Source organism: Rhipicephalus sanguineus, chromosome 5, assembly GCF_013339695.2.
Source record: "Rhipicephalus sanguineus isolate Rsan-2018 chromosome 5, BIME_Rsan_1.4, whole genome shotgun sequence".
NCBI classification, from domain to species: domain Eukaryota; kingdom Metazoa; phylum Arthropoda; class Arachnida; order Ixodida; family Ixodidae; genus Rhipicephalus; species Rhipicephalus sanguineus.
This window is the reverse complement of record NC_051180.1, coordinates 97,728,943-97,752,498: the sequence shown is the minus strand read 5'-3', so window position 1 is coordinate 97,752,498 and position 23,556 is coordinate 97,728,943. Positions and strand designations below refer to the sequence as shown.

The following is a 23,556-nucleotide window of genomic DNA, read 5'->3' as shown; positions in this document are numbered from 1 at the left end:
TAAGAAATACGGCAATGGTTGCAAAGGCGGTCGGGTCAAGGGTATGAGATAGCGACAGCTTTGATACATAGTTTCTCTGGACGTCACAGCTGGGGCGTATGCGATGGGTGGCCACTATTACGCTGAACTGCTATACGTGGCGTCGGCTTCGGTGCCTGTGCCCCAAGTGTCGTTATTTTTGCGCTGTGTGCGTTCAGTAACAGCGCGGCGTTGCAATGTCGACAAGTGCAATAATCAGCGCGAAAAGCAAGTCTGCCGCGCAGAAAACTAACATGAAGCCAAGGGACCTGGTTCTGCTGCTTTCCGAAATTGAGAACTCGACAATGCGGTCTCGCGAAAGTGCTGTCGAAAATTCCAATACCATGGACGCCAATAACAAAAGGACGCGAATAAGGAAAGGACGCCAAGGACATGGATTACGCCGCGATATTTCATTTCAGGTAAGCAGCGCAGGATTGAGTGAACACTCGAAAAATGAGCCTGCGCTTACATTCTTTCAAACGCATTGTCGATGTGTTTACATTGCTTTAACCCTAACTGCCGCAGTTCGGGGCGCTTTCGATTCCGTTTCGGATCTTCTGCTAGCTGCACGGACACCTTCGATTGCGATGTGATCATCACAGTCGAGCTAAGGGCTTATCGTTGTATACCAGAGGTCTCAAACACGTGGCCCGCAGGCCGCACATGGCCGTCTTCACCCGACATTTTTTTTTCTTAATAAGTATGTTTATCAGCTACGCAGACACGCCTAGTCTAAAGCATTCTTTTGGTGAGGAACCCCATATGGTCAACATGTGTTGAAACAAAACCGTGAAAAAAATTGGCCGCGTATCTGCGTGCTGCGCTGCAAATGCCGTCTAAAGACGATAAAGGAGGCGATGCGTGAGATATGGACGCCATCTGGCAATACGTCGGGATACATGAGCTTGTGCAGAGGGTTTCCTTCCTCCGTAGCAGAGGGCGTTCGTCGGTACGCATATGGCATTTTCAGCGCAGCCGCACTTTCAGCGCAGCTTAAGAAACTAGGGTCTTTAGAATTACGTATCCATGCATTTTCTATTAAAGGAACACACCACCTAATACTTACCTAGCGATGTTGCGCCTCAGATATGCGTAATAACTTTTTGATCAACAACGTTCACAAGTATGAACAGCCGTACCAGTTCAAGACAGGTGGGCGGTAAGCAAGTGGTTCAACTTTGGCCGGGTGGCTGAATCGACAACCGGGTGACAAACAGACAAACAAAAAGACAGACAGACAGACAGACCAAAATTTGTGCGTTGAAGTTCCCCAAGAAAGACTGCCGTCTTTAAAAACTCTGTTTCAGTATCGGCGTCCAGATTTTCGCCATATTGGAGATCCGTATCGACATGTTGGAACACTGGCACCAAATCTCTTCAGAAATGACCCGTATATGAGATATGAGAAAGGTTTTTTTTAATTTCTTTCAAATGGCAACGTTTGCTGACAATTTGTACAAACCCGCGTTCCTACTTCTTCACTGCCCCGGCCCCTGCGTGACAAAATTGCGTGAGTTTGTGTGAGGTGAGTTTGAGATTCCTGCTGTATACCGTCAAGCTGCGATTAACGATCTCGACGAGCGTTGTTTGTACTATGTGTAAGTAGCCACCCTACGTGATCGCAATCCACAAAATGTGATCCGTACCGGGCTAAATCGTGATAGCAAGTGCTTTCTGTAGTCTTACTTTGTTTCTAGCAGCTTCTAACAAGACCATTTAAGTTATGCAGTTGCATTGCGCACGCAGCGATGCGCCAGGTTTCACCGATGCGAGAGTCTGCGGTTCGCTTGCGCTAGGTTCGTTGATGTGTTCGTAATTTGCAGAGAAGCCAGAGTGTCTAATGCATGGCACTAACCAGGTCTAGGCACCGTACCAGCATTAAGGCACAATAACGGCGCATGACCGGGCGTTAAATCTGCGGCTCGCTGCAAGCGCTTGCAAAAAAACGATCGACAGGCGAAAGAATAGTAGCCGCAGCAGCGAACACAGTGAGTCAACCGGCAGAGAATGGCCGCGTCAGCATGCGTCGTAACCGGTAGCAGGTCGACGTCCGTCGTCGTCTCTGTCCTGGCACCCAATGTCTACGGGTCAAAGCCGTCGCGCATGTTGACTTTGCATCCCAGCGAGCAAGCGTCATCCCACCAGCTCGGCCAAACATGACGGGCTGGATTCCACCCGCCCGTCATCATTTAACACGTGATAGTCAGGAGATAACCGGCGATTGGCTGATGACATGTCCTTGCTTAGTAACTCAGTTGACGAATTGCAAGTAATGATTACTGAATTGGACAGGGAAATCGGAAGAGTATGTCTGAAAATTAATATGCAGAGACCTAACTGTTCAACAGCCTCTGAGGCGTACAACGTTTTGCGTTAGGTAGCAAGGCACTGGAAGTGGTAAAGGATTACATCTACTTAGGACAGATAGTGACCGCACATCCTAACCATGAGACTGAAGTAACTAGAAGAATAAGGATGAGTGGGGCGCATTTGGCAGACATTTTCAAATCATGAATGGTAGTTTACCGCTATCCCTCAAGAAAAAGGCATATAGCAGCTGCACCTTGCAGGTACTTACCTACGGGGCCGAAACATGGAGGCTTACGAAGAGGGTTCAACTTAAACTGAGGACGACGCAGTGAGCCATGGAAAGCAAATAGATAGGTCAAGCCTTACAGGACAAGAAGGGAGCAGAGTGGGTCAGGGTACAAACGGGTGTTAAGGACATCTTAGTCGTCATCAAGAAGAATAAATGGGCATGGGTAGGGCATGTAGCGCGAAGGCAAGATAACCGCTGGTCATTAAGTGTAACAAACTGGATTCCAAGAGATGACAAGCGCTCGAGGAGGAGGCAGAAGGTTAGGTGGGCAGATGAGATTAAGAAGTTTGCGGGTATAGCATGGCCGACGCAAGCACAGGACCGGGTCGATTGGCGGAACATGGGAGAGGCCTTTGCCTTGCAGTGGGCGTAGTCAGGCTGATGATGGTAAGTTCGCAAATCGCAAGGTCTTCGGTGACGACAGACAGCTGTGAGTGCGCTCCAACACGCGGGCGCGTCGGTTGCAGTGCTCCAATATCGCGGACGGCCGCTAGCAGACGACTGTATGACGTCACGTGAAAACTACGTGTAATTTATTCGGTTAGTCTGTTATGCTAATTTCTGATAACGGTTTGTTCAACAGTAGTACGCAGCCTTACAATTGATGGTAAGCCATCTATTGCATGGGTTGCTTACTTTGTTTGAATGCTTTCGCAGTATTGCAGTCGCATCCGCCGTGGTGGTCCAGTGGTAATGGCGCTTGACTGCTCAACCGAAGGTTGCGGGATCGAATCCCAGCCGCGGCGGCCGCATTTCGATGGAGGCAACAAACCCATGTGCTTAGATTTAGGTGTAAGTTAAGGAAGTCCGTGTGGTGGAAATTTCCGGAGGACTCCACTACGGCGTCTCTCATAATCATATCTTGGTTTTGGGACGTAAAACCCCGACAGTTATTATTGTCAGCGTTGTAGTTAGCGACCCGTCAGCTCGACATAGTCATATTAAAGGGGGATCGGATACACAATGATAATGGCGAATGTATAACATCTTTAATCGCTTCAACGCTACATTTATAAGAGTATAGTACGCACGTCACCACTGCCATGTCTTAACCTGGTTGCCGAGCAGCAGCCTGCCAGTGCATTCAATATATATATATATATATATATATATATATATATATATATATATATATATATATATATATATATATATATATATATATATATATATATATATATATATATATAACTTGTGTGTGTGTTTTCTTTTTTCTCAGGCAGATGTCGGCACATGTTCCATCAGCGCCGATCTACAGCTTCACAGCGACGGTTGACGCTATAGCGAAGGAAGGATAATGCACTCTCTGCTCAACTTTGACATACGAACTACTGCTTCAGGAATTTCACAACATCAGTTTATCGACTATAGGTGCGTTTATGTAAAGCTTCTCGCGCATGCTGCGTATTTCATGGAAGAAAGGATAACGTGTCGCTGCTTTTCTAATTGACATCGCGGTTATGGCAATTTCTTTCGGTGAATATTTACATTTAATGAACCCGCTAGTCACTCACTGCTTGTGTAATTCTATATAACCAAAACGTTGAGCGAAACGTTGCTGACTTTTGAGACACGCAAACAAGGACGCAACGTCTTCCACCTTTTGTGAGCGATTTCATGCTGAATAGTACGTTTCTTTTTATTTTCCTGAAGGGCTGAATAGGGAGGGGGGGGGGCGTCTTCGCGACTAACGTGCATTGTCACTGTCACATGCCTGGCTGCGAAGGAGAAGCACCGTGAAGTAGTACAGAGGTTAATAATATTTTAATAATTTATTACCCCTCCCCGACCCACAGTGAACAGCAGCCGAACCGGACTGTTTAACTTGTTAAGCTCTCCGATATCTTTTTTTTTCCTTGTTTCCTTCTCTTTCTCTATCAAACTCCACTTTAGGTAAAGCCATAACGGCGCACTACCGTCTATGCTTCATGCGTGCAAACGCAATGCACCCCATAGCTCTGTAGTAATGCCAAACGAAACTCTAAGAGCATGCACCATAATTCTTCTCATTGTAGAGGCCCGTGCACACACGGACATGCACTGCCCGTTGGTGCGAAAGTCCGTTTGTACAGCTGGACGATATCGCCGAGGACACATGGACCATACCAGTTACACGTACACTGCCGTCTTGAACAAGTGTTCGCAGAGTGGTTCACGCCACAGTAGGGAGTTTCAGCTTGTACGGATACTTTTTAATGTTACCGTGTTACCGGAATACCGGATTGCGTTTACCGTGTTACCCGAATGCATGTTTCAGAAAAGATTTAGCTCCCCATTCGTAAACGTTTACGTACGTACGTAAACGTATACCTCTGCGTTTGCGCAAACCACTAAATGGTGATGCCAACTGTGTTTAATTACATCTAATTTAGATAAGATTGTATCACCGCTGCGGCAAAATCACAAGAGAGGTTTTCAGCGTGTACTGTGTCCCATTATACGCAAAGGAGTGTAAGAATACCGGGTTATCCGACGATGGTGTCGACACCATGTGACGCTTCGTGCAACCACAGTCATGGACACGCAAGTTACTAAAAAGGCAACTCATTCGTAATATTGCCGTGGCAACGTTCTTACGCCAGAAGTAGAATTCACGATGTTTCTGCAATGAAAATATTGTGTTTGCCTAGTTCATCTTGACACTGCTAGATGGCGCCACCTATCCAGCTTTTAAGGGGCTTTAGGCCTCTCACGTTTACTTACGGTATAGTGCCTAGAAATACTTACGGCTTCTGTATTCTAGGTGACTCTAGCTTCGGTAATCTGGCTGAATTAAGGTGATACTTCGGCTAATTTTTACTCGGCGGCTGGAGCCTCCGCAAAGCGGATATCGCGATGAACGAAGGTGGATTTGCGAGATAGAGCCGTAAACGTAAAGCCTATCCGGAGAGTAGTTCACGTTCCATAAATAGACACGTTCCCTGAAGTCCCGCGCATGCGCAGATTCCTTCCGGTATTCGGTAACACGGTAGCGTAAAGAAGTATACGTACAAGCTAAGAGCCCCTAATACCTCCCATGAACTTTGGGCGCATTTTTAAGCGCGGAGCTGTTAAAGCTTTTCGTTGCGCCGGGTAGTGCGAACAGAAATTAACCGGCACGCGCTCGCTTCGTGCTCTTCTTCTGCTTCGCTCCCATAACACGTGCGCCGATTTGTCCGGTCCTGGAATGCAATAACTATGATGGGCGAGTATGTTACGAGACTAAAAATCACGTAACGTCACGTAACAGCTAGTCACGGGACTAAAATCATGCAACAACTGGTCACGTCACATGCTCCCGCCAAAACCACGTGACACGTGCCTATAGTGTGGGGAACTGACCGAGACCGGAGAAGGATAGCCAAGCCAGTAGCACAAACATAGCATCTCTAGCAAAAAGCTTGCCATCACTAGCAAAAATTTAGTAAAAGCTAGGTCGAACACTAGCTCCACTGTTGGTTCTAGCCTTGCGCCACTAGTGCAAGCTGTGCTATTTTTTTATTTAATGCATTTTGGGAAGAGATTAACGCCTATATCCCGCACTACACGATAACGGCGATGATCAGGGTATACACAATGATAACGCAGGAACGTGATTTCTTGAAGAGGTACTGACACGAATATTTTCAGTTGTCGTTTTTTTGCTTCAAATGAAAGGTCAAGCCCTCAACAGCCTTGAAAATGTAGTGCTAAGCGCGAGTGTGCCTTGAAAAATTAATTACAGTATGTTTTTAAAAGCTAGTTTCGGCTCCTACTGTACCCTGACGTCACGACACGGTATGAGCTTCACGTCACGTGCTCGCACAATATATAGTTACGTTTCCACGGCCGCTCCGCACCGTGGCTCCATTGGTGACGCACAAGCGGCCATTTTGGAAGTTTTGATGACGCACAAGCGGCCATCTTGGACGTTTTGGTACCTAACGTCATCACAACTAGCCAGACTGCTGCGTGAAGTCACCAGAATTTGTACTGTAGCCTGAGGTCAAGCTAGTGTCGATGTCAGTAGGTGCGCCATGGAAAAATTGACTTCAGTATAAAATTCAAATATCTTATCAGCATTTGCTAAGCTTCACACTTGCTCAGAGCCGTCTCTACATACAGGAGATTTGTATGGCAGAGTAAAATCGCCTTCGTAAAAAGGTGCCAGTGCCCCCTTAAGCTCGCACGCGAATGCGCTCCAACAGTTGCCGGTGAGTCCTTCTTTAAAGGCCACATTCCGAGCGCAGCACTCGCCTACGCAGACGCTAGAGTATCGCACGCAGGCATCGCTGTCACGTGCGCTACATGTTGAAAAACAAGAAAAAGAAGATGAGGTGCCGAACTATGAGAGAGACTGCGTTCATTAAAAGCTGCGTGCCAGACTTTAACTTAGCTGTTCAAAGCACAATTCGTCGAACCTAAACTAGTTTATTCTGTCGCATTCAATTGAACTCTTCAATACAATGGGCAAGCACACATGTGTTTCAAGGAGACACGAGCAACAGTGCGAGCGAGACAAATAAGAAAATAAAGAGTTTAAGACATCGTGGTCTGATTCGGTAAATCCATTTTTTCAGCTTCCGAGAGCAGATACATCAGCGCTCCAAAACTTATGAATGCCGACATTTAATAGAAGTTCCCCGAGCAAGCGAATACAGCTGTTCAGAAAAGTTGGTGAAAACTCTCAGCGTGAACTTTATAAGAGGGTATAAGAAGAGACATTGGGCGACACGACCGAACGTGTTCATCGAGGAGCTCACGGTGCGATTGCAGCCTCACGCAATGGGGTTTAAGCAGATTAAGCGCCCTTGAAGTATTGTTTCCTCCAACTGCCTCGCGTTGCAAGATCGCTACTGCACTATTCCATGCGCGTTCCACACGCAGCCAAGCGAATTCCTACTACATTCGGTTCGGTCATTGACTGGCTGTAAATTGTTAAGTAGCATAGACAGTTGAAGCGACGCCAAGTACGAATTAAACTTCAGTTGTTCCCGCATATTGCATTTTACCCCGGTTAGCCTTTACAGCAGAGCTGTAAATGGAACACTTTCTTGATTTGTGCCGTCCGTCCACGAACAGAAAAAAAAACACGTGACCTTCTCAGAGGAAGCGACGACGTCACAAAACGGCATCATGACGTCACATAATGTCCTCACTACACGACATCATGAATTGGCATCGTCGATCGGTCAAAGTTGGGCCGATCCCGCAGGCGGTGCAACCGGTGTGCTGTCGCGAAGGCTATGCAGAAAACTTAAGAGGAGCGGTACTCCTTTCGTACGGGCTTCACCGCGTCAGTCGAGTCTGGGTGCTTCGCTGTCGCTGTAGTGCGTGGCAAGTGACGAAATCTTCGGGGGATAAAGGCGAAGCCTAGTGACGTCAGCTCGCAAGGAGAATTCCCCACAAATGTCCCCCACTCATACGGACGAAGCGAACGGAGGGAGAGACCGGTGTTAAGAGGAGCGGTAACTCCTTTCGTACGTGCTTCACCGCGTCAGTCGAGTCTGGACGCTTTTGAAGAACGCCGACGAGAGCAGAGGCAGGAGTGCACCCGTCAGCTCCGCTGGTCATCCACCTTTAGAGAGTCCAATGGCTCCAACTTTCGTCAAACACTTTCACTTCAAGAATAGTGTTGGTGCAACAAACGAGACAAACGGCGCGTCGCTATCCTTCTTCTGTGACTTCCTCCATGTCGACAATGCAGGAAGCACCTCCCAGGAATTTACGCTTAGCGAGAATTTGTGGGCGGTGCATAATTGCAGCCTAAGGGGTACAGGGCAAGTCAACGTTTCCTGAGGTTAACGCACTTGGACAACTCTGCATGTCCGCACATATTCTCGCTTGCCTGAACTGCGCCATCGAGGACGGAGCGTAGCGTGCGCTGGTGCTCGCTTGACCATGATGCATTACTTTACAGTGAAAGTTTGCATGCAATTACAAGTCGTGGCAGTGAGTTATGAGGCAATAAGCGCGTGGTCAAACTTGCATCACCGTGTGGCTAAACGCATAGCCATTTCTAGTTGGAATAGAAGACAGTGTCAATTGAAACCCTTAAAAATGAACGATGCGTAAGATTTCTCGCCATAGAAGACATTGCATTACAGCCATAAAAACGCCTCAGGCCTTGCACTTAACGTTATAGTATTTAAAGAGCCGGTTAGAGAACAGAGAGCTTTACATGGATCGGCATTGCTTTCTTTTTGCGCCTGTGACACTATAGCCGTTAGTCACAAGATCACCACAATCATCGTCGCATTGTACTGTGTTCTGTGTTAGGGTTATGTGTTAAACTCATATCCCTAACCCCGGGTCATGATCAAGTTGACGTCGCAGATTTATTGATTTGCGAGCCCCGTTGGTTCATGTCACGGTCTAAGACGTCATTTGAAAGTTTTTTTCGCTGATAACGTTTCATATTGAAAGGATTCTACGAACGTTGTTGAATAACCTATTTTACACCTAATACTAAAGAAGGCCCTCATGATTCGGTTTCTCAGTGTACTTCCACAGTATGTGTGCAGTAAAAGTAATAAGAAATCTAGCCCCGAACATTTGTTCTTTTCTTAAGGTTAAGATTGACTAATATTGAGTTCATCGTCTAGGCGCCTATACTTGGATACAACTGAAGAAGTCTTGAGAGTCCCGCCCAGATGATCGAAGCGCGGCAGGCGATAACCTCCGCGTCTAAAGAAATAGTCCTGCTCATGCTCTCGGCAATGTTCTCAGAAGGCAGTCCGGCTCCTGACGTCAGTCTGGAGTGCGCACCCATTGGTGCAGGCTTGTGTGCACCCGCCTTTGAGGAGGAAATGCCGCGGACTTGTAAAGTTGTATCCAGCTGTAGGTTATGCAAGAACACAACGCTATAAATAATATCTCAAGCACTCATTTCCACATTCCAGACGACATTTTAAACTTTAGGCATTTTAAACATTGGCATCTAAACTTAAAATCTATACTTTCTATCACAACGCCTTAATTGAGATCAGGCTGCGGACTGTATCGTTTTGGAATGTATCTTCCATTTCCGACGGGAACGGGATTGCGAAGCACGCAGATGACGTCTGCGCGTAAATTGTTTAACAAAAAAGCAAAATAAGAAGGCGAAAAATCCCATTCTTCTCACACGTCGGTCTTCCTCACACGTCTGCAAACCAAACACGCTGCTAACTGCACGTTCATTGTTCGCAGTTACAAACACCTCCTGCTAAATCTGGATACTTACTGCGCTTGTAACCACTACATTGTCTGGTGAAGACAGCTCCGCCGGAACGAGGCGCCTTCAGCGAAGACAAATCAACTATTAACACCTGTGCATCACTGTAGAATGTCCCTTTCTTTTCTTGTGACGTCAGTGCTTGCTTCTTGTTCCCGCAGTCGCGGAGCACGCGTCTTCAGTACGTATCGATTGTGGTTACCGCAACCTCACACTTGGCAACGTCCTAAATACTTCTCCGTATTTTCTACTGACGAAGCGCCAGCATGACAGGTAGGACATGCAGCGGAGCTACTTGTTTACAGGAAGCGACTCAAATCTGTGCGCATTACCCTCACCCGGCTTCCTCACATTTTGCCAATTAACTGCTCATCGAAGTGAATGGCTCGGTTAAAGGAAGAGTATGTAGCGCTTTGACGCGTCTAGATGCATGCGATTGCTGAACCTGTTCATTGCTCCGGCTCGGGGGGTCTCAAACTCACCTACGCTTGGGGGCGAACAAAATGTCAGCTAATGTTGCCATTTGAAAGAAAGCCTCTGGAATATCTGATACATTTGTCATCTCTGCGGGGATATTTGACGTCCGGATTTCGGAAACACATCCATACATATCTCCGGAATTACTGAAACCTTGACGCCAATTCTGAAATATCGAGTTTTTGTTCCGTGGTGACAGTTAAACATACGGTGACCGCAGGGGTGCCTCACGAACGAAAATGTTTCACAACACTCACTTCTGTTTAGCTCATGAATATACTTATTAAGAAAATTAAAAATATATGTGGGACAAAGACAGTCATGTGCCGGTTGGGCCGCTATCGAAAGGTGTGCGGGCAGCGTGTTTGAGACCCCTGCTCAAGCTACTTTCTAAGTGGTGAGGGGTTTAATATTATCAATGTAAAATCGATACACATCAGTAAAGAAATTGCACGGGTGCCTATAGAAAACCTCTGTAATAATTAATAATAGTTTCGTGGGTTTTGCGTGCCGAAACCACAATATGATTATGAGGCCTTCCGTTTTGCGGGACGCTCTGTAGTAAGTTCGACCATCTGGGTTTCTTTAACGTGCACGTAAAGCTAAGTTCGTGGGTGCCTTGCATTGCGCCCCCCATGAAAACAGGGGCCGCCGTGGCCGTCAATCGAGCCAGAACCCTTGAACTTGGCATCCACAGAGAGGTCCCCATCAGGGGTGAAACACTACGATGGATGCGTGCCAACGATTTCCTACCGACTTTTTAGTGCATCTTGCTTACAAAACTTAGGACACACTGAGCTGAATATTTTTAAAGCGCTGTGTGAGGTTTACTTTTTTTTTTCTTCCGTCGAATATCTTCTCAAGGATGCTCAAACGCCATAATAAATACGTGCCAACAATGCATAGCTGTACTGTACTCAAATAGTTTGTTTGTGCATGGTAAAATATGTGGCACCGTGATTTGAAAGCTTTCTGTAAGAGTTCTGTGTGGTTCTATTGTACTCTAAACATCAGCGCGCTCAGAAAATCGATTCACCTGCGCGTATTCTTCGGAGCACAAACTTCTCGAGAGAGTGTGCAGCGAATTGTTCATACCGATGAGCACAGAAACTTGCATTAGGCATGCATTTCAATCAACTTGAATGAAACATGCATTAAAGGTGTGAAACTCTAGCGACAAGTGATGCCGTTCAATTGTCATTTCGAACTGTTCATCGTGTAAGAAAAAAAACATGAAACAGAAAGATATAAAACATATATCAGAGGCTAACGTTAAATTTCTATAATGGCTCAGAAATAAACATTTTTAAAATGTTCAAGAAGCGCATGCCGTAGATGATACCTTGCTTTCAGCCGTAATAGCGTTATAGTACAGGGTTCGACGGAACACCTAACACCTCCTGGCGAGGGGCATTCATTTCTTGCGAATAAACAAACACTCGGCAAAGTTGCAACCAAAAAAGAATTTGTGCACAAGAGACCAAGAGACCCGTAGTGGTCTAGAAACATCATAAATTCTTTCTTCGTTGCAACTTTGGCGGGTATTGTTCGCAAGAAACTGTAATAGCCTTGCGTTAAAAAATGAAAATAAAACTAATATCTTTCTTTCTTAAGAGCTTTTATTAGTGGAGCTCAAGCAACCAAGGCAAGCGCTTACAGGAACACCAGTCACAGGAATATGCTTACGTGTTCGTACAACCAATAAAGGTATCTCGGTGCGGTTGCTACCCATTGACAGAATTGCGTAACTGCTTCCGTAAGCATCGCTTGGCGTAGATGGTTAGAGAGTCTAGCCCTGTCCCTGTATCCGACATTTTATTACAAAAAATGTAGCTTCTGTAGTAGTTACTTTAAGTGAAATTGCAGGCAGTCGCGAAAGCAGTCCATCTAATACGGCATGCTTTTCTCCTGCTTAGGGAATAAGAGATTTTTCCGCATTTGTCGACCTCCAGAAGAGGAGCGTTCCTGAATGACGCTGCTTGAAAGCGTTCGGCGTTCGCTATTCGGAGTGGCGCCCTCTCGCGTGTGACGTCAGAGAGAGGACTCTGGTGCCGCTCTTCGCGCGCGTGCTCGCTACGTGAAGGCTGCTAGACGCTGCCGGCTAGCCTGTCCCTCACGAGTTATTGAAACAGTAGTGGGCAAATTCATAAAGTAATTTGTACTATATGTTCAAGCAAAATGCCCAGCGAAATCGAGCGGAGTTGCCATCAGGAGCACGTTCAGTGTCCATTGCTCCTGGTATCGTCTGCTAGCCATCCATGTGTCCATTTGCATGTATGGCGACGATTTCTTTTCGCGACTGTTCTATGGTCATGGCATTTTCAAAATTCTTTTCCGGCCCGTTTTCGATAACTGACTTCATCGTTCGGGCTACGGCTTCCGTGCCTGCGGTAAAGCGCCATATATGTTTACCGCATGCTGCGCGTGTTCGGTTGCCAAGCATGCTCCTTCGGTTCAATGCCTTTGTTCGGAGTTTTAAGCGCATGAGAAACGACGTGGGATGTCATTGGAATAAATTAAATGGTCGTTACAGGTAACGACCTCTGATTAAATCCAAGTTTTCAGCAGCTGCATGCTGTGTATGTGCGTCGTAAGTACTTGGAATTTAAACAAGAAACAAAAAGGTTGAGAGCACGAGTCAAAAGGGGATGCACGACGCTGATAAGAAGTATTGGTAGGTTGTGCGGAGGTTTTCGTTTTTTATGCAACATGTTTCGATTCCTGCGTTAATAAATCGACGTTTTCTGACTCGTTCATAGTGGTCTGAAAGTGTGCTGAAAAGAATTAGTGTAACCATACAAACATAGATAAATACAAAGCTTTCGCATCGCAAAGTCGCAACAAGATGTATCTGCAATAAAATACTGTAAATCACTCTCAACGGTCGTCTCCTGATAGGGCTTGGTGCGATCACTGTACTAAAATGACTCACACGGTTCCTTATGCATTTGCCTAACGTGACTCGAAGACAAAAGTCATCTTCTTCTTTTCCTTCAATCGATGCATTGTTCCTTCCCCGCCCCCTCTGAATGCTTTCTGGACGTAACGTGGTTTTGCACTTCCTCAAGGATCGGAGACGTTGGAAGCTTTCTACACATCACCTCCCGAAGGTCGCGGGATCGAATCCCGGCCGCGGCGGCTGCATTTTCGATGGAGGCGAAAATGTTTGAGGCCCGTGTACTTAGATTTAGGCGCACGTTAAAGAACCCCAGGTGGTCGACATTTCCAGAGCCCTCCACTACGGCGTCTCTCATAATCATATCGTGGTTTTGGGACGTTAAACCCCAGATATTATTATTATTATTATTATTATTATTATTATTATTATTATTATTATTATTATTATTATTATTATTATTATTCTACACATCACCTGGTTTTGCATTGCCTCCGTGATCGGGCCACCGATCACGGCGGCAATGCAAGGAGGCGATGTCATGTGATGATGTCATTTGACGTGACGTTATTACGTCAGAAGTTCTGGCGGTCTGTGATGTCATGATGACATCATAAGGTGACGTCAGCATGTGATGATATTTTTGCATCACTCGTGTTGACGCCAAGGACGCGGGACGCCGATGGTCAATTTTCGCGTTTGATGAAGAATCCAAGGCTTTCGCCTTAAAACAAGAATCTAGCAGCGCTGCACCTGCCTTCTAAAGGTAAGTTCGGTGTCACTATTTTCATAGCGCGTTTACATTGCACGAAACACAATAGTAAAGCGATATGACCGACACTTATCACTCGCCAGTGCAGAGTTTTGGCATTACAAGCGTGTGCGATTGTACAGGAATCTTACTTCCTGTGCTGTCAGTTGCAGTCGCCCTAGCTCGCCTTGACAACAGAGCAATGACAGCGGAAACTATTTTAGCATGCCGTCCTGAGAAGTCATCGCGGATGAAGGCGACGAAGGCGTTGCTAAAATTCTTGAAGACTTGCACCGGCGGTTATACAAATGTAGCGATATTGTGAGTGTGAGGAGTGTGACTTCGTGTGTGTGTGTGTGTGCTCCCCATCTCCCTCTTTTTCTCTTCATTTACCTCTAACTTTAAAACTTCCCTTTCCCCAGTTTAGGGTAGCATACCAGTTCTAGACAGGTTAACATCCCTGCCTTTCTTCTCTGTCCAGTTCCTTCCTTCCCAGACATTATCAGTTAGGTACCTCAGCGTTTTTTTTTTTTCTGTTGTCCATTTTTTGTACTGTTTTCCGCTGGCCTTCTGTTACATGTAACCAACTGTCGCCACACTTCATGTTATGGCAAAGCACTCTGTGCACGACACAGTCATGGGATCTCTGCTCGTGAACGCATAAACATTTCAGCGAGCGCACCAGAACGCTCTTGAGTCCTCAGAGCTGTAACATGAATCACGCATGTTGAGCTAGTTGGTCGTTCATCATCACGAGGCAAAACAGAGCACGCTTAACGATGGCAGACACAAGGAACACACACACACAGCGCTTGCACCTCGTATTGCTTGCGTCTGTCTTTGTGAAGCGTGGGTTGTGTTTGCCTTACGAAGCTTTAACATGTCCTTGCATTCGACACACGCTCGTACAGCTTCCGAAAATGTTATTGAAATGGGAGGACAAGATTGAATGTGCGAGTAAACTCGTGGCAAATGTGAGTGAAGCGCATTCATATTTTTCAATAACGAGAGCTTTCTGACACAGTTGTGTTTGAAATTCTGAAGAAAGCTTTACGGCAACGTCAATGTTTACGAATGCTAATACATGGAACGCGTCATTAAAATTTCCATATAAAACATTACGGCAAGGAAAGGTTGCCCTTGCTCAGCTCGAGCACCAAGGCTTGTAGCTTTCTTCGTATATAAACGTCAAGGTTATAGAAAGTCAGCTGTACCGGAGCATTTCGTACACACGAGTACAAACTTGCTTGCCTCAGTCGATCACATGAGACCGCGTTTATTAGTCCCTTACGTTTAAGAAGCACCTGTGCGGCGCTGCAGCACACATTACTAGCTAACGTCACGTGCAGACGAGGACCACTCAATCACTCTTGGGGCTAACGTTCTTGTCTGGAAGAACGAGCCCTTTACCTCCACGGTACATGACAGAAAGCACTATTCATTTAGTACATCATAAACGGAAGGCGCTTTTTTTAACAGCGAAGCAGTGTAAGCTATCCATAATTTGTCTGTCTGAAACAGAAAAAAAAATGGTCATCATCATGAACCAGCACGCGCTCTCTTTGTCCTCTTCTTCATCATCGTCTTCATCTTCATCTGATGCTTCACCTTCCTCTGAAGTGAGGGTGAGGTGGAGAGATGTGAGGGCGAAGAGCAGGGAAGAGAGTAACGCATAGCATAGAAAGAATGAGAAAGAGAGAAATAGGAAGTCAGAAAAAGAAAGAAAGAGTTAAAGAAAGAGAGAAAGAGAGATAGAAATAAGAAGGAAGCAAGCGAGAAAGCGAGAGAAAGAAAAGGAAGAAAGAGAAAGAAAATAGAAATAGCGAGAAAGAGAGAGAAAGTGAGGGTGACAAACAACGAAAAGAGTGAGAAATGGAAATCAGGGTGAGGAGGAGGAAAAGGTAGACGCGAGGGAGTGAACCATGTCATAGAGAGAATGAGCAACAGAGAAATAGAGAGAGAGAAAAAAAAAGAAAGAAAGAGGAAGCAAGCGAAAAAGAGGGGGAGACAGATAGAGACAGAAAGAAAGAAATAGGAAAGAAAGAGGAAGAAAAATATACAGAGAGAGAGACAGAAATAAATAGAAATAAAGGCGGAAATAAAGGTGGAAGAAATGGAAAGAGGAAAAGAAAGAAAGAGAGGACGAAAGAAAGGGAAATCCAAAAAGAACCAAAGAAGGCCGCCCAGCTCCGAACCTTCTTCAGGCTGGGCACCACTAATGCGAAGCAGCCTTAATTTTTTTCTTTAGAGGATGTACAGGCTAAGCCCCGTGTCGTTGCTATGCCAACTATGCTCGCCAAATATGCTAGGTTGGATGCACAGAGAGAAGGAATTTCTGGGCAAGAGATGTCATTGCGAACCTTTACGCGATTAGAAAGCATGCTAAAGTTAATACGATAGTTTCTAATTATCTTGTTTGAGGCTGCTTTGGAGTAGTGACGTAACAAGGCAAACGGCACACCTTTCGACTAAGACTGCAATGAAACGATTATTGCCCTGTGGTGAATTATTATTTGCGCTTTGTTTGCACAGTATGCCACACGATGTCTTCACACAAACAACGCTTAGATACAGCCACCATTGCATAGTGCTGGTTAGACAACACAGGTGGAACTGGAGATAACAAAGGTTTCCTTCTATGTACTGCAGCGTCCATATTGACAAGCTCTTACAATATCCCCCAAACAACCTACAGTGACATATGGATGCTGCAGGTGACGTGCTGCGTTATCAACAGCTGCCTGACCGAAGGTCAGGCAGCTGTTGATCGAATCCCGGTCGCGGCAGCCGCATTTCGATGCAGGCAAAATGCTAAAGGCCCGTGTACTCAGATATAGGTGCACGTTAAAGAACCCTAAGTGGTCCAAACTTCTGAAGCCTTCCGCTACAGTGTCTTGCATAATCATGTGGTGGTTTTGGGACGTAAAGCGCAAACAATTATTATATTCTTATTATCAACATGTGCCGAAGCCCTCCTGTTTTCGTCAGTCGAATTGTTGGTGCAAGACCCTACAGCTTATTTGTTTTTTTTTTCCTGTTACAACAGATTTTTGAGCTACTGTTCTGTAAAGAGCATATTCAAACGTGCACTTGCACTTCACAACCAGCCGCGCATATTTCTCAGTTATTTGACTTGGTTGTTTTTTAGGCGCTCTCAAACGGAACACTGAATCCCAGCATTTCGTCAGTCGCGTCTGCTTGGCGCGTTCTCTTCACTGCGCTTTTAGATGCGAAAGCATCTTATGCTGGGGGCAGTGTCCGTTCCGCGGCGTCCGCACCCATACTGCGCATGCGCCAACTCTCCCCCTCTCCTCGCGTGAGCGCGAGGAGGTGGGAGGAGGTGGCGTAAGCGTTTCCTCCGCTTCGTTTCTCCTCTCCCGTTTCTCTCTCTCCGCCACCGCTGTGCGCTCGTATGTAATACGGCGCGCGCTCGCTCCCGTTGCACTCTCCTTCGCAACGGCGCTATGAACGCTCGCGAAGCTGAACGTAAACGGCAACGCCGGCAAACGAATCTCGGGGCTGCGAAAGCGTGCGTTCGATGTGCTTCCATCATTCTCTCTCTGTGCAACGGTGTGCGAAACGCCATGAGCAACGTCAACGTCGGCGCTAGTTGCAGCGGCAGCGCCACAGCCGCGGAGCAGAGGAAGTCTCGGGAAGCCGAACGTAAACGTCAGCGTCGGCAAGCGGTAATTCAAACGCCTCGACAACTACCGTCTCATAAGTCACATAAGAGAAACTGAAACTCGATGCGCACTCCCCGCGATGCTTTCGCATTCCACCATGGTGGCCCGTAGGGGGAGATTATGTGTAATTTTTTCAATGCATCATGCTTACAATTACAACTCAGCTAGCTATCTCTCTTCCTTCTCGTTATTGCGGGAGCACTGGTACGGATTCTTCAGGCCATCAATTTAAAGTTGCACGTTAATACCACGCTGTCTAAATTTTTACGAAATAGATTGCGTTCAACTCTGACGAACCAAGGGCATTGTTATTACGCGCTTTCTTGCTCTTGCACATCACTAGATTTTAACATACGCAGTCCATGTAAATATTGAGGAAGTGCATCCCTTTGAGAACACTGAGCTCTGTTCAATACGCTACACTTTTTTTTTACTGCACATGGCGTTTTTTCGGTAAGCTGTGCACCAGAATTCTCATAGGACAGTATTTGGTTGGCCAAGTCCAAATTCAAGGGTCATAAATTATTAATCGGTGAATCTCTTCAGCCTTGAAGCGGAAACTTGCAAGGCAGCTTCAGGCTTGTACTGAATGTGCACCCCCGTTTTGTTGTGCGATGTATGTATACGTATACTTACCGATCGAGTTGTTGTTGTCGTCGTAGACCACCTAGGCTAAGCATCACCAATTAAGCTAGGTCAGTCCTTGCAAGCGAAACCCCGTCAGCAGCTCTGACTTTTAATTGCTCCTCATATATATGACACACGCAAAAGCTCAGGTGTCGTGTCTTTCAAAGGCAATGGCACCAAGGCGTCCATTCGTCTTGATCCGCCTCGCACATGCAGGCACAGTTACCAGGACGTTCAGTAGGGGCCTCTGTCACTCGTACGTAGTGTTCGCTAAAATGTACTGTTTGGTTCATCATTATAGCGTATGACAGCGCACACCGGGTGAATGGACGACGCGAAACAAGAAAGGTATACTCAAGCGCTGAAAGTACAACTAAGTATATAAAGTAATAAAAGAGTATCGCCCATATCCCATCTCCACTGTCCACCAATGCAAGACATCCGTTTCATGCTCTCGCAACCGTAGATGTTCGGTTGGCTGCGAGAAGAGCCGATTTTGTCGGCACGTGGAAACTAATCGCCCCAGCTCTGGTGTCAAGCGTCACACGCACCGCTTACATCTATAGATGCAGGGTCTGTCCGCGATGGAACAGCCTCGGTGGACAACGTCATGGACAGCGCATCGGACGGCCGACGCCGGATGTACCTGGCGATGGCGGCCACGTACTTTGGCACCGTTACCACGGGACTCACGTACGCGTACTCTTCTCCCGCGCTGCCCGACATCCGGCGCAACCTGCAAATCAGTGAGGAGGATGCGGCATGGTTCGGCTCACTCATGCTCGCCGGAGGCATCGCCGCCGGAGTGTTCTCAGGTGAAGAGCAGTGTGTGAAGTTCTTAAAGTGGAATTTCATTTCGCATGTAGAGTGAATGCCCGCCACGGTGGTCTAGTGGCAGTGGTGCTCGACTGCTGACCCGAACGTCGCGAGATCGAATCCTGGTCTCGGCGGCCACATTTCGACGGAGGCGAAAATGCTTGAGGCACATGTACTTAGATTTAGGTGCTCGTTAAAGAGCACCAGATGGTCGAAATTTCCGGAGCCCTCCCCTACGGCGTCCCTCATAATTATAGCGTGGTTTTGGGACGTTAAACCCAGGTATTATTATTATAGCTGTCGCCTCCTGGTGCGAAATGATAAACTTATCTGAAAGGAATTTTGGTAAAGACGTCCCTAACCGTGTCTTAAGCGCTAAATGTCACAAATATTTGAAATGGGGCTTCTTGAGGCGTTTTTTAAGGCCCTCCCCTACCGGTTATATCAAGTAAAAGAAAAAAATGCGGGAGCCCTTTTCCTATAGGGAAATGGAAAAGTGATTAGGTCGCATACTTCTGAATACTCTAATGAGCAGTCGTTGAAAGTTACGTTCGAATCGATGTTCGTGGTGACAAACAATAATACACCTTCGCCACAGTAGTGCGAAGCATACATGCCTCTCTAAAAGACGACGACCAGTTGTAGATGTACACCCTTACGGTTAGTGACGCTGCTCATAGGGGCAAAAGGAATTCTGATGTCGCTTTTGTTCTCATCTACCTGACAGGGCAGCTGCTAAGCCTGACTGGCCGCAGGGGCTCCATGGTTGTGGGGGCCGTGTTGTTCGCAGCCGGTTGGCTCATGCTCGCCTTCGCCAATTCAAAGGGTCTTCTCTTCTCCGGCCGCTTCCTCACGGGCTCAGGAGTGGCCGTCATATCCACAACGTCCGCAGTGTTCGTGGCTGAGGTGGCTCCCACCAGCCTGCGGGGAGCGCTGAACACGGGCTGTAACTTCATGCTCGCTCTGGGAATCTTCGTGGGCTACGTCATGGGCAAGTGGCTGAACTACCAGTGGCTCGCCGCTGCAAGCTTCGTCCCAGCTGTCATCAACGGCCTCGCTTTCTTGCTCTACGTCAGGGAGTCGCCATTGTGGCTCCTGCAGAAGGGACGCCGCAAGGAGGCCGTGGAAGCTTTGCAGTTCTACCGGGGCACGCACACAGAGAACGAATTCAAGGCCATGGAAAGCAGCGTCACCGAAGGCGCCACGGGACTCACCCTCGGCGACTTCGCTCAGCCTTACGTCTACAAATCGTTTCTGTGCGCCCTTCTAACTCTACTCATGCAGCAAGTGTCAGTCGTCAACATTCTGCTCTTTTTCGCTCAAGACATCTTCCAGGAGGCCGGGGTTGCCATGGCTCCCGACGACTGTGCCATCGTTGTGGGCGGGATGCTGGCGTTGTTCTTCCTCGTCGCCACCCTGCTCGCTGACAAGGCCGGGCTCAAGCTTCTCTTCATCTTTTCTACCGCACTGTCCGCAGCCAGCTTAGTAGCGCTGGGCTTGTGCTTCCACCTAAAAGACGGGAATGGCCAAAGTTTTCTGGACAACTACGGCTGGCTTCCTTTGGCATCTATCGTACTGTACTTCATCGGTTACTCCCTCGGGCTCGGCCCGCTGCCCTTTGTGTTCATAGGAGAATTGATACCATTGAAGGCCAAAGGTGTGGCAACCTCTGCGTGCGTAGTCCTCTTCTACAGTTTCGGCTTCCTCATAACCAAGACGTTTGCAGACTTAGTGCACCTCGTAGGCACTGGAGCCGCGTATTGGTTCTATGGCGCACTACTGGCCGTAACGCTGCTTGTATTTTCTATATTTGTTCCTGATACGAAGGGGAAGACTCTCGATGAAATCGAACAAATTTTCGGTAAGAAAGTCGTACCCACACAGCTGTATATTATGGGTGAAGTGGTAACGTGCCATCTTTAAAAACCGTACAAGAAATTTGAGCCTCACTAACAATCTTGACGCCAAACACTGTTTCTACGGTTTAGTGGAAGGCCACAGCGGCGCCATTCGTGCCAACATGGCACATCAGAATCTCCATTTTACTTTTAACAAAAAACGGATGGTTGAGAATTGAGGGATCTTCTACAGGTCTAGCCGTTAGTGGCGGCTTTGGAAATGCAACTTTTTTTACTTAAGATTGCTTCACATGTAGATAACGTGATGTAACTACAACCACACAACAATTTTTGCAGGTGCTATGTTTCTCTACAGACCACGCCCTAGACTCTACAGGTTAATCTCTACAGACCACGCCCTAGAACACTGACCTTTCTGTTCATGAGCGGACAAGACACTGCAGGCCTTGTTGCATTGTATAGCTGTGGCAATAAAATAGGCGCTAACACTATTAACATAAGCAAAATGTATAAAAGCACGTTCAGCATCATCTATTCTGAGTGTGACGGCGCGTTTCAAGCCAATAGAGCCCATGCCCACTCTGCGTCGTGGTCGAGACGTAGGCCGAGCAAGTGAGAAATGGTCCATTGGGGGCAAGGAAAGAAAATGGCCCGATATTAAATGATTTCCTGCAGAGATCAACGCTGCTCTACCACCGTTGGGGTGAGCCCGTGAGGTACGAACCGGGCAAGCGCGTAGAGCTGTTTGCGTAGTGCCCACTGTTTGCTTTTGCGCGCACAATGTTCGCGGCACATGGCGTCATCTGGTGAGATCTGGTTATGCAGGTGATCGGATACGGTAAATGGAGCCGAAGCGCGGAATGTTTGCTTTCGGATCGTTACAACTGCCGGCTCTCTCCATAGCGACGTAGAAGTGCGATGCGTCCCGAACGATGACACATACACATCTGGTTACATTGGAAGTAACCTTCCATTTGAACGGTTGTAGGCTGTACTTCTGCGACAGGCGCCACGGGCTGGAATAAGACGGGAAAAAACCCGAATGAAATAAAGTGTTTCATACAGCAGTCCCTCCATGACTTCCTCCTTTCAATAAATCCAACTTACGGCGATATATTGGATGAGCACTGTACTTGCGTTAGCCTGTGAAGTTGTGTAGGGTTACCTCATATAAAACCATATACATTATACCCTAACACAGGGGCGTAATTTGAAGATTTGACCCTGTGGAAGTAACTCCCCTTGATAGGACGATAAGGTTGCAGAGGCGACGTATGGCTATGGTCTGTATACGTACGTCCCCTAGAGGGACAACACGGTGAGTGGCCAGCAAAGCTATACCGTTCGGCAACAGTGCGTCAACGGTGCACGCACTAATCTGCATCCCTCCACCTCGCAGTCGGGCGAACGTCTCTCAAGCATGATATCAACGTTTTCGATGGGAAACTAGCACCGCTCGGTGTCGGTGGTGCTGACGTGCTCCTGACAGAAATGCCGCATGCGCAGGCGTCAGCGACACCTACGGAACCAAGTTAAACCGCAGTCACATTGACCGGCGGCTTTGTTCAGCAGTAGTGCGTCAACGGTGCATGTGCTAATCTGCATCCTTTCATGTCGCAGGTAAGCACAAGATTTTGTGCTTTTAGACTTATAGTAGTTTTCGCTGGTTTTGTTGCTGTTGTTTTTTTTTTCACTGCTGCCGAGCAGTGCTGTCGCTTGCATTTGTGTATTTCCGTTATTGTCTTCACTGTGTTTGTTAAGGTCGCGGGATCGAATCCCGGCCGCGGCGGCCGCATTTTCGATGGCGGCAAAATGCTTGAGGCCCGTGTACTCATATTTATGTGCGCGTTAAAGAACCCCAAGTGATCGAAATTACCGGAGCCCTCCACTACGGTGCCCCTTATAATCATATTGTGGTTTTGGGACGTTAAACCCCACAGTTATTATCACTGTTCTTGTTGTCTAAAGCCCTTTCGAAATGGCTGACGGCAACACGCCAAGCACCGGCAAAGATGACACTGCTGAAAAGGAAAAAAATGAAAAAAATATAGCGATTGTACGGCAACGCAAGACGAAGCTGATAACCTTAGAAAAAAAGCTCTGCCACAGTTTCGCTCATTGAAGAATAATACCAGTAGTACAAAGATTCTTCCGACAAGTTGAATTAAATTATCGGAGCCGCAAAATAGGTAATTGCGGAGATGAATTAGCTCAAATCATTCAACGAAAAACGAAAGGAAGAAAAGGCATGGTTGGCACAGCGAGTCGATTAATTGGAGCAATATTCAACCTCTAATAAGGCAGAGGTCAAGGGCGTACCTGTTTAACCGGATTTAATTACATGGTCTCGAAAGTGGGTGAAATCGTTGGTGAAGTGGTATCAAACGGCGATATCGACGTCTGTCGTCGCTTCTTCACAATGAAACAAAGCGAACCAAACATAATAGCGCGTTTTGTCTGTCATGTGAAGGAAAATTCTTCTCTGGTCAAGGCCAGGAAGACGCGTCTAACGTTTTCAACGCTTGGCTCCAAAACCACGATATGATTATGAGAGACGCCGTAGTGGAGGGCTCCGGAAATTTCGACCATCTGGTGTTCTTTAACGTGCACCTAAATCTAAGTACACGGGCCTCTACCATTTCGCCTCCATCGA

At 47.0% G+C, this 23,556-nt stretch overlaps 1 protein-coding gene across 2 annotated transcripts; it reads left to right on the top strand.

Annotated features, from left to right (window-relative positions):
* Positions 1-241: 241 nt before the first annotated feature.
* Positions 242-21,264, top strand: LOC119394049 (facilitated trehalose transporter Tret1-like). Of its 2 annotated transcripts, none has more exons than XM_049415602.1 (3): positions 242-440; positions 18,795-19,043; positions 19,772-21,264. In XM_049415602.1, exons 2-3 carry the CDS (start codon positions 18,839-18,841, stop codon positions 20,965-20,967), a joined length of 1,401 nt encoding a protein of 466 aa, XP_049271559.1. In that variant the 5' UTR covers positions 242-440; positions 18,795-18,838; the 3' UTR covers positions 20,968-21,264. The 2 variants fall into 2 exon arrangements, with proteins under 2 accessions (XP_049271559.1, XP_037517196.1); XM_037661268.2 differs by lacking the exon at positions 242-440 and adding an exon at positions 9,942-10,067.
* The last annotated feature ends 2,292 nt before the right edge of the window (positions 21,265-23,556 follow it).